This window comes from Diachasmimorpha longicaudata, chromosome 1 (genome assembly GCF_034640455.1).
Source record: "Diachasmimorpha longicaudata isolate KC_UGA_2023 chromosome 1, iyDiaLong2, whole genome shotgun sequence".
Taxonomy (NCBI): domain Eukaryota; kingdom Metazoa; phylum Arthropoda; class Insecta; order Hymenoptera; family Braconidae; genus Diachasmimorpha; species Diachasmimorpha longicaudata.
The window spans coordinates 11,871,011-11,887,393 of NC_087225.1; the positions used below are offsets into that span (position 1 = coordinate 11,871,011).

General features: G+C 37.6%; 2 protein-coding genes across 15 annotated transcripts in view; one reads left to right on the forward strand and one right to left on the reverse strand.

Annotated features, from left to right (window-relative positions):
* LOC135168434 (protein artichoke-like) overlaps positions 1-16,383 on the forward strand; it is a 199,795-nt gene that overhangs the window by 142,796 nt on the left and 40,616 nt on the right. For 7 of the 10 annotated variants that reach the window (XM_064132701.1, XM_064132691.1, XM_064132613.1 and 4 more), the window contains one exon: positions 13,340-13,422. The exons of 2 other annotated variants lie outside the window; for them this stretch is intronic. The gene's annotated coding sequence lies outside the window, so the exon portion shown is untranslated. Of the gene's footprint in view, positions 1-7,448; positions 8,186-13,339; positions 13,423-16,383 lie in introns of those variants that run through there. One more of the 10 variants, XM_064132675.1, reaches the window with a different exon arrangement.
* LOC135168480 (uncharacterized) lies at positions 1,887-12,144 on the reverse strand. 5 transcript variants are annotated; one of them, XM_064132716.1, is made up of 6 exons: positions 12,005-12,143; positions 4,139-4,240; positions 3,905-4,025; positions 3,649-3,810; positions 3,396-3,569; positions 1,887-3,314 (listed from the first exon to the last, which is right to left on the reverse strand). In XM_064132716.1, exons 3-6 carry the CDS (start codon positions 3,953-3,955, stop codon positions 2,316-2,318), a joined length of 1,386 nt encoding a protein of 461 aa, XP_063988786.1. In that variant the 5' UTR covers positions 3,956-4,025; positions 4,139-4,240; positions 12,005-12,143; the 3' UTR covers positions 1,887-2,315. The 5 variants fall into 5 exon arrangements, with proteins under 5 accessions (XP_063988786.1, XP_063988806.1, XP_063988815.1 ...); XM_064132736.1 differs by having other exon boundaries at positions 11,988-12,091; XM_064132745.1 differs by lacking the exon at positions 12,005-12,143 and adding an exon at positions 5,730-5,986.

Below are 16,383 nucleotides of genomic sequence, written 5' to 3' on the forward strand. Positions count from 1 at the left end.
GAGATATTGATTATGTCATGTCCCCATGTCCAACGTTCATGTCTTGAAATTCACAAGTCGGATCTGCGGGAAGTAGAAACATCTGAGGTTTTATATAGTTTCTGTTTGACATTTTATAACAGAAAAGTTGACCAACAGATTGCTTCAGGAAAATATCGAAGGGGAGGATGACACCTTGAAAATGAAAATTTGTAAAGTCACCTGCGTCTGTGGATGGATGAAGGGGTTGCAATGGTATTTGGAATAACAACTGCACAAGGGTGGAAACTGCAAAATCGGAATTAATCCATCGATGGTGGAGAAATTTCATCCCAAATCAATCAGATGGATTAGGAATAAATATGAGGTGGTTATTAGTGTAGTGTTGTATGTTTGGGTCGAAATATCTAACTCCTTCCAATAGCAATTTTTTGCAGAGATTCCCTCGGGGATTATGAACTATTGTGGAAATTCATTCGCGCAATAAGACAGCGCAAGTAATTTCGGAGTAGTTTCACTAAGCAGCTTAAAGCAATTAGAGAATCAGTCGGAGATAGTTTCTCGTATGATATAAATTGCCTGCAATGATTATTTTTTCACAGATGCCTTCTGATCATATTTAGCCTCTGTTGCATCATATAGGAATTCATTGATATACGCGAGTTCACATATCGTTCACGTCATGTCCCGATGTCCAACATTTCCTCTTTGAAACTCTCAGGTTAGATCTTGAAGAAAAAACTAGGAGTTTCTACACTTTTTGTTTTATTCCCAGACGACTTCAGCACCAGATGGTTTTGAAGAACAGTCAAAGGAGAGGATGACATTCTGAAGAAGATGAAAAATACTGAAATCACCAGCGTTTCCACACACACGGAATGGCCTCGATGAAACTTTCGCAGAGATTGCAAAATCTCTGAAAACTAAAAACTCAGGCAGAACTTTCGAATGTTGGAAAAACTCTGTTAAATTAAAGAGGAGAAATATCAATAACTCCATCGGAATACGATTGCAAAATGATCATTTGATCGTGCTTTTAAATTTTTAAAGTTGAAAATGGAAATGACTATCATTCCGGAATCCCGTTCTGAAAACGCAGCAGTGTAAATTCCCGAAGAGCTTATAAATCATTATCGCGATTCATTGGATAAATCGGGCAGTTCAATTGATTTCACAGTAGTTCCACTAAGCAGCTTAGAGCAATTCTACAATCCGCTGGAGATAGGTTCTACTATAATATGAATCATCGGGAATGCTGGCGTAGATAGCATAAATTTGCAGAGGATTATATCGAATTGTGATTCATGAACTAGAGCTAGGTGAATTTTCTCGACATCAATCTATTGTTTCGTCAGGAATACGAAGATTAAGGTGGTAAAAGTTTCCAATGTTTTATGGGAGTTTTTGTGTGAAGCTTCGTACTCTTTGTAGCAAAACTGTTTGAGAATGTTCTGGAGTGAAACCAGCTCCTAAATTTTCGAAGCTTTGTTTTCGAAAGGTGTTTCAGCTGCGGTTCGATGGTATTTTATCGAGGAGCAGCCACTATTGATCGAACTCTCCTTAACAGAACGTGTTGGATGGTGTTAACGACACTTGTAATTTACAAGTAATTTTACCCAGATTATTCCCAATGTTGAATGATTCGTTCAAATGAAACTGATACTTTAGGTAATTCAATTTGAATGATCATTAAATGGTCATTTTTAATGTTCATTCTTCGTTTTCATGTTCAACCAATTATTGGTTCACATTTAAGAATGGGAGTTTAATAATTCGGTATTTACGATATCATTAAAACATGATACAAATGAATAGTTTATTTCCAGTGTTTATATTTTAAGCTATGAGACTATCAATAATGAATCAGAATAAATATTCTTTAATAATTGGTAGTAGTACCTCATGGGAAGATACATGGTTTTATTCGGATTAAAACTGATTCAAATTAAGCCGTATTGAAATGACTTGAATATACTACAACCTATTGAATAGTATGAGGGGGGAAAAGTTAAGGTAGATAGTGGATAGTGAATATACTCAATGTATTTTCAAGAGCTGCTGAAACAGAATTTGTCTCCAAAATTATTTCGTGACCCAACGTCAACCAACGGTCGAAAAACGCATGTATCAATACATATATTTGAAAAATTCCGAATCAACGAATAGAATGTTCCCCTATCGGGATACAAGAGTAAAACAGACAAATGGAAAAAACATCGGAACGATAGGAGGATAGATATCCTAGTTATTCAAGGATTGATGGCTGCAGGTGCAGCAGAAGCTTCCCGTGCTGCGTTGTACGTTGAGATGTGGATGCCACAGGTGTGATGCTAGGTTTATGCAGCTTCCGCCGGTGCTACGGTCTCAGCAGGTATGACAGTAGTTTCTGCTTCTGCAGTAGTAATAGGTTCAGCCGTAGATGCTTCAGTTGTAGTGGTAGATGGCGTACTAGCTTCTGATGCTGCGGTTTCAGCAGGTGCAACGGTAGTTTCTGTCGCCGCGGTAGTAACAGGTGCAGCCGTAGATGCTACTGTTGTAGAAGTAGATGACGTACTAGCCGCTGATGCTGCGGTTTCAGCAGGTGCAACGGTAGTTTCTGTCGCCGCGGTAGTAACAGGTGCAGCCGTCGATGCTACTGTTGTAGTAGTAGATGACGTACTAGCCGCTGATGCTGCGGTTTCAGCAGGTGCAACCGTAGTTTCTGTTGCCGCGGTAGTAATAGGTGCAGCCGTAGATGCTACTGTTGTAGTAGTAGATGACGTACTAGCCGCTGATGCTGCGGTTTCAGCAGGTGCAACAGTAGTTTCTGTTGCCGCGGTAGTAATAGGTGCAGCCGTAGATGCTACTGTTGTAGTAGTAGATGGTGTACTAGCCTCCGATGCTGTGGAGTCATCAGGTGCAACAGTAGAATCTGGTGCTGCGGTAGACGCAGATTGAGTTGTAGATGCCACAGTTGTGGTGCTAGAGGACTGAGTAGTCGCAGTTCCTGCCGTAGATCCACCAGTCGTTGGGGTGTTGGAGATCATGGTGGGTACCGTAGTAGTAGTGGTCGGTGCTATCGGTAGAGAAGCGATGCATCGTCGTGCCTGGATAGTGACAATGTTTGAGGCGGTGTTGAACGTACTAAGTACTGGAGTGCTGCATGTTTTAATCGCTTTGTTCGCTGCATCAATCTTCCTGGTTTCAGACCGTTTCAGTATTTCTGCGTGAGTTTTCCACGATTTAACGTATCCTTCAAGTCGGGTTACGCGCACATCACTACATATCCATGGCCAATCCTTATTTTTACATTCTTTATCAATAGCTGCAAGTCGTGCTTGAAATTGTTTTCCTTGCTGCAGAGGAAATGATAATATCAATAAATCGTTGGTTTTTTCTCATAGATGAATATGTCTTTACTGAAATAATTTACTCACCTGTTCGAACTCATTGAGTTTATCATTTATTTCATCATACTGAATGATATTATCAGAGATGCACGAGTTGAGTCCTTCCACAGCTTTGGTTAGAGCCTCTCTGTTATTTAAAAGCAGTGGTGCCACGCATTTGGCTACATTTTTTCCCTGTTTTTCAGCAGCCGTGATAGTAGGCTTGAAATTTCAAGGGAAAAATGGACGAATTATTATACATTATTCAATTGATCAATAAAATTTATATGGCAAAACTCACTGTAAGTTTTTGAAGAGTAGCGATCGCCGTCTCGCCAACTTTTTTAACTCTCTGGTCGTGATCATTGGTCATAGTATTAATGCTATTTGCAATACTGCGTTTAGAATCGGAGATAAAACCTTGGGTTCTAGTGATGAGGCGATCAAGGGCAGCTGCATCAGCCTTTAGTGTACATTGATTATTGAGTCAATGAGAGTGCAACAATACTTTGCAATAAAAAATTGTAATCAACATAAATGAAAAATATAATACTTACATGGCTCATGAAGACAACTGCCAAAGCAGCCAGAACTATGTGGACTCTCATTGCTACGCTGATAATGATATTTTCAATTAATTTTCGGCAGTCTTATACGTAAGTTGTCATCCCCTCTTTTCTAAAGCCATAAGACAAACGTCTAGATGTATAACATATGGCACGTACTCACACATAATAATTCTACAAGCTCCGACACACAAATAATGAATATTGATATATAACAATTGTAACCTTGGAATAAATTGTAAGAAACCTTGAAATTAAATATGGCATCCATTTTGGTTTCGAGTTCATCAGCTGGATTTTAAGAGATTCTGGAAGGCTCTATGGTGCCTGGATAAAAAAATTGCATTTTATTCTGCTTGTTCAATCTCGCATAATATATTACTTGTGCAATTGATAGACTCTAGTGATATGTACTTCCGATTAACTGGAAAATAGAGGGTTCGAGGGGCGAAAAACATTGATGTTGATATTGACATTAGGAGTTTTGAAATGCGACGGAGATAATGAGGTAGCAGACAAGGAGTGGCTAAGTGGACACGTGGAAAATTGGTCTCAATCCTTATAATTTTTTGATAGTCTTTATTGCCCTTTGTAAGCACATCATCTCTATCATTAGATTGAAGGAGTTCAGGAATACCAGAAATAATTTTCTTAATATATGCTTTAACCCGTGATCAGGTCGTGATCAGTTAAACCATGATATTTAAGTCTGTATCGGTATCAAATAGCAATTCATTAATTTCATTAGTTTTTCATTACGATGAACAAGAAGGAAAAAGAACCGATAAATTTACAAATATTGACATCGTCGTTATCATTTATGATCGACAGGTAAACGAGGTCGATCGTTTGAGGTTTCATTAAGATAATGATGAAAGAATTACAGAGTGCCCCGAATTAGAAATAATCAAACTATATTAAATCTTTTAGATTTGGATAATTTGAATTTGTTCATGAGAGAAATGCGAGGTTCAAGTATATTACGCGATAAAATTAGTTGCAATTAAAAACAATTATATATTCTCCTTAAAAGATCTGTCGGTTTTAATAAATTTCTCTGTAGCCAAAGAACAAACTTTGCCAATGGTTCGAAATACGTTCATTCCTCTGTTCTTTTGTTTTGTCATATTGACCAACATTTTGAATAACGAATTTATTTCTATTTCTGCCCCTCATGCTGATAATCAGATATTTCACCTGTCCAACTATGAATTTAGTTAATGGATTCGACGCTTCTTGTTTGCTCCTAGATCGTGAGTGATAACGACAACGTAGATGTTGTGAACCAACCGTCTATATATGTGCCCACATTGATAGCCAATATCAGTTGAACATTAAAGGTTTATTCAATTGTTCTGGAATATTGCTTTAAGAATAAATTTTTTCAACAACAGATGATGCAATCAAGAATTTTCTCACCAGAATAAATTTAATTGCGAAAATTATTTCGCGAGTTATCGTCGAAAAACGATCAGTGACTTATCGATATGCACACAAATTCATGAAATGAGATACGTATATTCGCAAAATTCCCAATCGACAAACACAGTGCTTTGATTTGAGGATCAACTGGAGAAATGCAGGGAAAAGTTTTTCATGCCAGTTTCATCGTCAAGAAATTGAAAGAACTGGTGCAAATTGAGTTTTTTGAAAATGCGGAAAATTCTGTGGGCTTTTTCCCAGTCTTCGTAGATTTCCACTTTCTCACGACTCAAGACTCTACCACTACTGCCATACCACAGAGTCCCAAGTCCTTATTGAAAGTGGAGGGCTCAGAAACAAAAGTTATCTCTTTGAATGAACGCCAAAGCCCCACCTCATTCACCACGTTCAGAAGTATTTCCAGTACTATGCGTGCAACTTCACGTCCCGAGAGGATTGGTATCTGGTACCTTTACATCCTACACGCGAGTGTACTCTGCATTTTACGATGCTTCCCCAGTCATTCCAAAAGTTTTCCCATTTCCGCATTGTAGTATTGCGTCAATAGTCGAGGTACAGAGCGAATGCTTCATTTTTCGGCTCAGTCATAGCAGTTTGCCTTTGGCATTTCTCGGAAAATTCTCAACGCCCTCCAATTACCCCCGACAATTTTCTTCTTCTGATTGTCGATGATGTGGGTTTTTTTTTATCACCGGGAAATAATAAACCAAGCTGCTTGTAATTTCCGGCTGAACTTTCAGCAACAAAAAAAATGTAAACATGTACTTTTGAATAATCCTTCTACAGGGAATTGCCTTTCTTCAGTATTATTTAGCTGTACAAGCTATCACGCACAAAGAACCCGTTGCGTACATCATTAGAGGTAATTGGCGCACAAAAGTATAATTTTTCAGTGAGTGGAAACCTCAGGGACCTGACAGAGTCCCTGGTGGGGCGTTAGTTCAGGCGTAAAATTGAGGAACAATTAACCCATGGGTAACTCTAAATAATTAGAGAATGTGAATAATCAATAGTGTGAGGGTGGCATGACGAATGTCAGAATGAGTGCTGAATGTAAATAGCGAACCTGTCAATCACATTACAAATTACCCCGGAAATTTAAACCGTAAAAATTGAAAGCTTGAACGATCACTCATTCAAACGAAATTTTTGGTGAATTTTCCATGTTTCGCGATGACAGCGAAAAGTTTAGCTGCCATGTTCATAATATCGGGGCTCCCTTCAACTTCATGTGTAAACAGGAATTTCCAAAATCATTCGTGTTATCATTCTGCCTCGGGAGTTTTTCAAACTTGTTCATAACATTCGATGCACGTTTTCCATATTCTGCGGAAAGTATTTTCGGATTTTAATACAACTAATTATGCGCATCAACTCTGGCTTCCATCAACTACTTCGAAACGGGGTAAAACCACAGGGAATTCAATTACGGGGAAAGTAAGCTGAAAAAGCCAGATACAGATGCACCCGATACTTAATTATTCAGAGCCATGAAGGAGTTTTTATAGCAGCTAGAATAGTTAATAACCCGCAAAAAATGGATGCCCTCGAGCATAGACTGAGTCCAGTGAGGAAATAGACCTGATTGAAAATTTGAATATATTTACCGCAAAAGAAAGGGAAGAATTGTCAAATGAGGGGAATACATTGAAAAAAAAAACAGAATGAAAAAAATTAGGCAATAAATTTTAGCACAACCTCTACTCACGAGCAATTACTAATCAATTTTCATTTAACCAGTCAGAAAAAATTTGCCGTCTGTCTGATTATATACTGTAAATTGCACTGCAAAAAAAGTCTCCGTTAAAATGGCCTTCTGATTTTTATTCACCTAATTATACACATCGCTCATTGCTTCATTAGCTATTCCGAAGTGAGAGGACAGATAGAATTGAGTCGCTTGAAGATACCGTGAATACGCAATTATTCCGAACCGTGAATGAGTTTTATCCTACTAGGAATAGTTAGTGACCTGCCGGAGAATCGATGTCATCGAACACCGACTAATTCTAAGAAGTAAAAGGAAATGGGGAAATTGAATAAATTAATCGACAATGGAGAAAAAAAAGAGAAATGGAAATACAGAAATCTGAACTCCACTGGAGGCTATGGGATTTCTAGTGAATTTTGTTAACCAGTGAAAAAAAATTTTCCCAACTCGCCTAACTACATTCGTTAGACTGCCAGGAATGTGTACTAAATCGTTTATAGGATTGTAGTCTAGAACTATTTTGTGACTTGTGAACTAATTATGCGCATCAACTCTGGATTTCGTAAATAACCGGAACGAGGAAAACGTGTTGAAAATTTAATTATGCGAAAAGCAAACTGGAAAATTCCTATACAAATACACATATGTAATTAGTCAGAACTGCGAACGAGTTTCTATCCCGATGAGAGTAGTTATCAGTGACCCGTGGAAAAATCGATGACGCGAAGAGGCTGTTGACGGAGCAAAAAGACCGGATTGAAAATTTAACTAAGTTAATTCAAACGAAAGAGAAGAAAAGAAATCGGTAATTGTTTGTTTATGCATTAGGAAATGTAAGATCAGAGGAAAAAATGTTGACAAGAAATTTTGGCACAACCTCTGCTACCGAATATGCATTTCGCGGCTTCTCTCTTGCGTAAGCCATGGGTTTGCCAGTCGACTGCCAGTGTGACTGTTTCAAGCTCCAAACCGATGTTAAATATGTGCACATTTATGACTGCACATATATATCATGCACGGAAATACCTGGAGGGAGAGGGTAACATACGAGCCAACTGGAACCTTTTCACACATATTCAGGGGAGTGTATTTCACCCTCCGGAGCTTCCACAATAAAGGTAACGTCGATGTACCTTCTCTACGCTTGTCGATAACTCCTGTTGTGGAACAGTTCCAACTGGTGCAAAAAATGTAGAGCCGCCGGGGGTTCGTAAAAAAAATTGTTGATGTATAATATTCTGAGGGAGAATATATTCCAAGGGTAGGAAGCCTCTTGTTGGATACATTGCAGGATTTTCTATTCTCAGCCGAGGGTAGGGTGATATCGACACTTTTTACTTTTTCTATAATCTTGATAATCAGTGATGAAGTGAGAGATCAAACGAGATTATTTCGTTTATCTTGAAGTTGAGGGTTTGAGCAACATGACCATGTCATTCCGGGCAGACCAGCGGAATCGCTGTGATGACACTCATAACAGTACTAAATGTGCTCCCCAAAGAAAAGTTATAATAAAAATTTGGCTGTTTCCTAAATTTCAGATATTTAGACAAAAGTTCAATGTAAGCACGTCATTATACAGAATGACTAATCAATTTAGGTATTTCAAATAATTCATTTGTAATACGTAGAAAACTGAATTAAGATCTTCATTTGGTTTAAATGATTTTTTAATTCGGAGAAAATTATGTTCTCACATATTTAGAGAAAGCAATTTGAAATACTGCTTCAGCCATATTCGCGTGCTGGGGAGAAAAAAAAACAATTTCACTTTGCCTTATTTTCCCCTAGGGCAACATAAAACCATGAGTAATGATCATTAATGATTACCGCAATTTTCTCCTCCATTATTTTTCGAGTCTCTCTTAATCCCGTAGGAAAAATAAATTGAGTTTGAATAAATTTCTATTAAGTTCGTAGTACAAATGGATTTAATATGCTTTAATCGATTTCCTCAACTTATGACGGATTTTACATTATTACCAATTAAAAATTTATTCAAGCGTAGCCATTAGTATTCAGTAATACGTTTGAAAAGCGAACTTCAATCGAAGAACTAAACAAAATAGATGAACAGAGTTCTCTCAATGAGTGATTGTTACACTTAAAAAATTATTTTCGTAATTAGATTTGTTTTAAATAACCACATCCCTTCAATTCCTACTCGAACACTCATTTTAACGTCTTATGAGAAGAAGATTTCATTGACAAAACTATATTTTTGTGACAGTGAACATGTCAAACGTGACCGGAGTTTTGTGACAAGAGTTCCATTTTTATCTTCTTGATGAGAATTTTTCGACATGCAACGACGTGCAATGAGAATACGAGTTGAATGGTATTTTAAAAATAATTTATTACGGGTGAACTATTCTTGCTAGCCATTTGAACCTCCACACTCGGTCATGCAATATATAGAATATGCTCCGAAAAAGCTATAAAACTGAGTGAATTTTTTTTATCTCTCCGGTTTATTATTAAATTCTTGCGCTTCACAAAACTCGAATGAACCATGAACGAATCACGATTTTTCTGTGCAATTTGACTGAGTCTATCTGTGACAAAATAATACGCAAACGCAGGGAAATTTTACAGCATAAAACATTGTCAAAAGCACGTGGTTAAAATGCTTCATGAGAGGATTAACTCATTGAACCAAAATTATGTGTCTCAAAGCACAACGTTCAGATGTTAAGAATTATTTGTCGCAGTGCAGTGGTTAATTCAGCTTGTGATGTTTGACTTGATCCTTCTCATAAATATGTCCATCCCTTAACCACAAGAATTCTAAAAATTAGAATTACATTCCTCCGATGGCATTGAGCGTAATGAGAAGCGCAAAACTATTAAATTCAGGGGAAGAGAGAAGTGAAACTTGCACGAATAAACTAGCACAAAGTGCAGACTCTGTGATGTCAAGTACAAAGGGGGTAATAAAAGCAGAAAAAAAAACTGGGGATAAGGATGAATGGTAGACGCCAGCGTCAAGAATAATACTCCAGGACCATTCTTTCACTCTACTCTTGAGTCAAGAGGGAGCAGAGGAGCTGAAGCAAATAGAAAGACTTCTGGTGTGTAATCCAACTGTTGAGAAAATCTCATGGGTTTTTGCCTTTCAAACGTCTTCGAGACGACAATGTCCATTATAAATTGGTTTTTGGGATTGATGCGAACAGTATTCCATTAGCCGTTGAAACTTGATCAGAATTAACGGAACGTTGACTAAATAAAATAGCATTTGAAATTGAGTGTTTCCATTCATTGGCAAGATAGATCTGAAATTCTCGAGAGTATATCAGCCTCTTTGAGGCGTAATGCAATATTGATGGTCTCAGTGGTACAGTATTTACGATAGTCAGACGGTAATGCTCTCTTGCATTTGTCCGATAAAGCTTCTCACCCGAGGAAATGGTTCATTTTGAGGAAATAAAAGACTTCCTCAGGACTTTTTGATTCGCTTTGAAAGACAGCATTAAATACTGTCAAATGTACAATTTATTAATTTCAGAGGGAGAAATTGTTGGATCCCAATAGCTTAGGAAGTGATGTCCATCAACTATGATCACTTGGAATTTAAAAAAAAATTAATTCAGTAAAGAGCTGGCTAAGCTTTAGTGAAATTTTTATTATAACGTCTTTTATGGAGCGGATTGAGGACTACCATAATTGTCATCGCAGGCATTCTTCAAGTATTCATGACTCAAAGTCATTGATCAGTGAATTAATAATGCCCCATTGACGTTAAATAATGCAAAAGTCCATTACTATATCCATCTATATACCATCAATAAATAGAACTCGTGAGAAATTGAAATGGAAAATTTCCGGAGACACATGCATGCAGTAATTCAACGTCAGATGGTTATTGCAAACGTGAGAAATTTCAAGAGAAATGTGTGGACCTTTGTCAGTTGAAATTTCTCCATTTCTGGGATATGATTTTTGACTTGCATTCATACATAAAATGGGGTAAAGTTTCGCTGGTAATGTCTGCTCAAGGAATCTGGCGTTGTGCCTTCGATACGCCACTATGCACTTACGTTAGAAATGGCGGATCGATTTTCAACCGAGCGCAAGGCCAACGGAGATGTGTGTCAAGAACAGTTTATTGCACTGCTTTTCTGAGGTTTCTGATATCCATAAGAATTCAAATATCGATTCATTTTCGAAGTTTTCTACTCAAATTATGAGGAAATTCGATCATTTAATTTTTAGAATTTTTTTGAGGAATTTATGTCAACGTTTACAGTCACTGATTTCATTCACTGAAAATTTTATTGCAGTCATTGACGGCTGAAATATGTGACTACTTATTATTAAAATGAACAGATTCATTGTTTAGACAATCGAATTGTTCGAATTGGTTATTTTTATTTTCCTCATTGATCGAAGGTGCGAGAATTGTCATTATATCTTTAGGTCTCCAATGATAACTGACAATATAGAATCAGTAACGAAGTGGTAAAACGAGATAAATCTACATTTTCATCATGACTTTTTTGTGGATGAAACTGAGTGCTGTAATAAATGTAATTACAAAAAATCCGATTCGGAGATATTGCTAAAAACCTCCACTCAGAGATGAGTCAACTTATCTCGTTTTACCACTTCGCTATCGAATTAGGTACAGTAACAATAATAGTCCGGTCAATGAAGATTAAATACTAATTTGAATGGTGGTTGCATAACAACCACATTTTCCACTACTCACTAATTAATTGAAATTTTGAACAGAAAATATTTTTATACATTCAATGTAAATATTTACACGTAACATTTTGTGCCCATATTTAACCACCGTAAAATGACAGGTCTGTGATATTGATGGAAAATTCACTGAAACGTTTTGTGAATATGGTGCAGGCAATTAATTCAATATTAAGCTCTATGACGAAATAGTTTCCGAACATGCACGATTACATTCATAGAATTTCTACCCATCTATCGGAGAAGTGCCTCTGACTGAACTGATGGAGTAATTTCCCGTCTATCAACAAGTTTCCAATGCAGATGGCAGAGTCCTGGCATTAACTCCATAAACTAAACTTCAAGTTTTAACGATATTCACAATGTTGACAAGCATCACATCTACTCGCGTGTCACACTGTAGAATACGATGGGCAAAACTGCTGGATTATCCCTACCATTCGTCCTCGGTTGAGCTTTCAGCGGCGAGCGGTCGATGTTTAGGGCATTTTTCAAAATCACTGAAAGCATGCTATGGCCCCGATAACAACTCTGCATTTTTCTGCCATCATTATCTTGACTCGTTGGTGCCTGCTTTTGCATAATATAATCTCGGTACAGCTCTAACATAGATTTCCTTTATCAACACAGGTGAAAACCTACTCTATATGGAGATAACAGTTATTTTCCTGTCGTAAATATTTTATGACTATGTACGACGAAAAAAAATATTATACTTCGAGGAAATGAAAGAAACAAGGGGAAAATCGTGTTTGCCTTTATGTATTTCATAATAACTTTGTGCTAATGAACAACCTCTGTTATTCTCATTGGTGATTCAATACATAATTTCCGGTGATTTTCTGAATAATTTTTATTCAATTTTTTTCCCTGTGAATTGCTGAAAAAAAAATTAACAATTTCCGGAAATGTAGCTGTCATTTACACTCTTGCTTTGAACGTCAATATTCCACAGATTAATTAAATTGGGTAGTAATAAATTCATTTATCGATCAGACCTGAGCCAAAATAATGTTTTCATAATTGCGGCTCTATATCATTCTACGAAATTACCAAATAAAATTCTGAAATCGAAATTCAAAACCCTTTCAATGTTTCAATTAGGGAGAAAAAAAATCCGTTGAATGCATTTTCGTGTTTGCGGGAACTGTTGTGGGAAAAAAGTGAAAAAAGTGAGCGAAAGTCGGACTTTTACTGAAAACATGAGGATGTTGTTCTATGCGTCTCGTTTCATGCCCTGAATTAGTTACACCCCATTCCATTAATTCTTGACCAAACTTTTCCACCGGAGCATTCCCAACTAGCTCTAGTACCTTTAACAAGACGGATCGATCAACCATAGTAATACCCTCCATCCGCATTGCTCTCTTGAATGCCAACCAACAATTCTCGCTGCTGTACAATTACCCGATGCACCATTCAGAATTATTCACTGGACATAAATTCTCCCAGTGGAAAAATTTCAAATTCCATTACAGATTATTCATCCGCGAGTGCACGGAATACAGCCAATATAAAACTTTTGATCGACAAATTCTTGAAATATTTTCTCGCTTTTATTTCAGCGATGGATATGGAAGTGGAACTGTGTTGGAGTGAGCCACGAGTGTGTAGAAATTTTCGCAAGCTGCCCGAGCGGAAATTGGGGGTAAGTTCCAAAGGGTACACTGCTGAAATTTATTGACAAAGCGTGACGGGAAAGGCCGATGGTATCGATGTGATTGTGCGATCGAGCAGTGTTTTCCGAATGCTGCGATGATAATAATGATGGTAACCATTACCTGGTACTGGCTGGACAAAGGCTTCAGCGACAGGGGCATTCACCTTAAAAATTGTCTCCCGCATCAAAAGTGAGCAAAAAAGTAGGTGATGCACTGCCATTATGTCTCCTGTCAGATTCTATCTTCCCTCGTTCACTTACATATTTCAATTTGTTTAAAATCATTTCTGCGAATACCATGAATTTGTTGCTCGTCACACGAGGAATATTATCCTCTCGTTGTTATTTCACATTAATATTTTCTAAAATTTTAATTCACGGAATTCTTTACTTTCGTGTAAAGTGTAGTCGTGTGTAGAAGCATTAACACGTTTCAAAAAAATTTCGATATGATCTAAATTTCATGGTTTCGTGAAAATGTGGAAAATTGTTTCGAGTCAGCAGTTTAAAGAAATATTCTGACGTTCTCTTCATAATGCATAAATTATCTTTCCATCTCACCAGCCGTCTAAACTTTTGGCTTCGCCGTTTTGACGGAAGAAAATCATCTGCATAAATTGTACCACAGCCACCCAGTTCAAATTGGTTGAACACATTAGTCCAAGTGGGAATACCATCATAACATATTCCCCTGAGTGAACTGACCCGTCCTATTATTCGCGGAGACCACCGATTTCACTGACGGTACACAAAATAATACCAACCCAGGAGCTTTTCGCGCAGTTACTCTTAAAGCCTTCATTCCGTAATCTAGGAGGCAAGGTCCGAGCTTTATTCACGATTCTGGTATGTGCCGGGGGTGACCCACATGTCGAGGTCACGTCGCTCATTACTACGTGTTCCTCTTGTGTTATCTCCCACATACAGCAATTGCCTCGCTGAGTACAATGCACACATCGCTTAAGGCAACTCTCGTTATGTCCAAGCGCCTTTTGAGGAAGACTTCGACACCATTTTGGAGGGTGACATGACACTCAATCACACCCGGAAACATCTGTCACGATTATGGTACCCACTGATAAGGGAATTCATTTAAATATTTACTTTTATAACTCAACATCGATCATTGACGATTTCCAACTCGAAAAAATTCACTCAACCGGAGGATAATTCCTACAGAATCGGAAAGACTATTAATTTATCCCATAAATAATTCGGTATCTGGAAAAAAAATTGAGGATAGTAAATTATTTTGTAGAGAAAATATTCCCACTGTAATAAAACCCTTTGTTAGCGAAGGATTGCAATCCTACTGACGGGAAAGGAATCGTAAATATTTCACCAAATATACGTAATAAAACGATTTACGCGAGAAGTGAAATAAAGGACCCTCACCAATATCCTCACTACCGTACACGACTGCTCTATTTTACGATTTTCAACCAGGCGAGAATGTTTAACAAGAATTTCATAACGCTTCCGGGAAATTTCCTATAACCACAGTTCTTTTTAATTATAGAAAAGATACGTAATTAACGCGAAAAGTTATTCTGGATAATATTCAACCGATTTTTCTCTGTGCGCATGGTCTCGCATTTCTCGATCCACGTTACGTTTCTCTTAGTGCTGTTCGAATATCCGGACAAAAGGAATTACCCCCCATTATCTGACCAGAAGCTTTCTGCCCAATGGATTCAACCCATGATTTTCGCAATTGCCAAAGTCCAAATATCGAATATTCTGGTTTAGTATCCACTCTTACTGCTGGCTCGATACCACTCATAGGCTCTTTCGTCGGCCTAGAATCTGTAGGGCTATATATGGAAACTTGGAGAATATGGAATACTGTGAGTGCGATGTTAGTTGGTTTCTGGCAGTGGAATACATGTAACTTTTCCCTCGAATAAACTGGAGTGAGTTGCAGCCGCTGGGAGCTCCGTGGCTGTATTTTATGAATAGAATATAGTACATGAAACCGTAGAATAGTAGTACTAATAATAGTACGGGTATAACATACATCTGTGGTGAAGTAGATTTCCGGTTATGCAATATTATCTTCGGTATCCCGGGGACTCTAATCGCTTTTCAGGCCAATGCCTGGCGAAATCTGAGATCGATCTGATGATCTTATATGAGGAGGAGGAAAATAGAAAATATTCTATTCAGCAAATTATCCTGTTAGCCAGAAAATTTGCATGAGACGCGTGGTTATACATATTCATGAAAGTTATCTGGATGGGAGGATATCACAGTTGTCCACTAGGTGGACTCCAGTGCTGATGTTGATCATTTTGGAGAGGCAGACACATTGAACACATTGAACTTCGGATTTTTTTGACGCAATACGGAGAAAAATAATTACTAAAAATTTTACCGAATGGAATAAAATACGAGTGTCTTATACTTAATTGCAGATGTTAGTTAAGGACCTAATACTTTTAAAACATAATTGTGTGCTCAATGTAATTTAAATAATGTTACTTATGACTTTTTCCAATTTTTTTCACGCAATTCAAATCAACGAGAATTTGGAAATGTTTCCAATTGTAACGTAAAAATAGAGGACTTTTACGAATTGAAAAATGGAACCTCGATAGTTCTATATCCCGAAGAATGTTTGTATTCATGGCACGACCATAACGAGTCAGTTTTGGACAGTGAGCCCTACAAGTTCCGATACGTGTTGAATTTCCAGGGCAATCGAGCAGCCATCGGCTTACCTAGCAAATCCTTCGAGTGCTGGCTACGCGAGATAAACCGCACCAACAGCGGCTAAACTTTGAGTGCCACATACGTGATATTGTAATGGCCCCAATCACTGATAAACCATTTCAATGGTCGAGATTGATGATTGATCAATTGCTCAGATATTCTCTGTAATTTTCATAAACTCATGGACAGTTATAGCCCACACTTGCTGACATATTGATGGAGTCGACGCGATAAAAC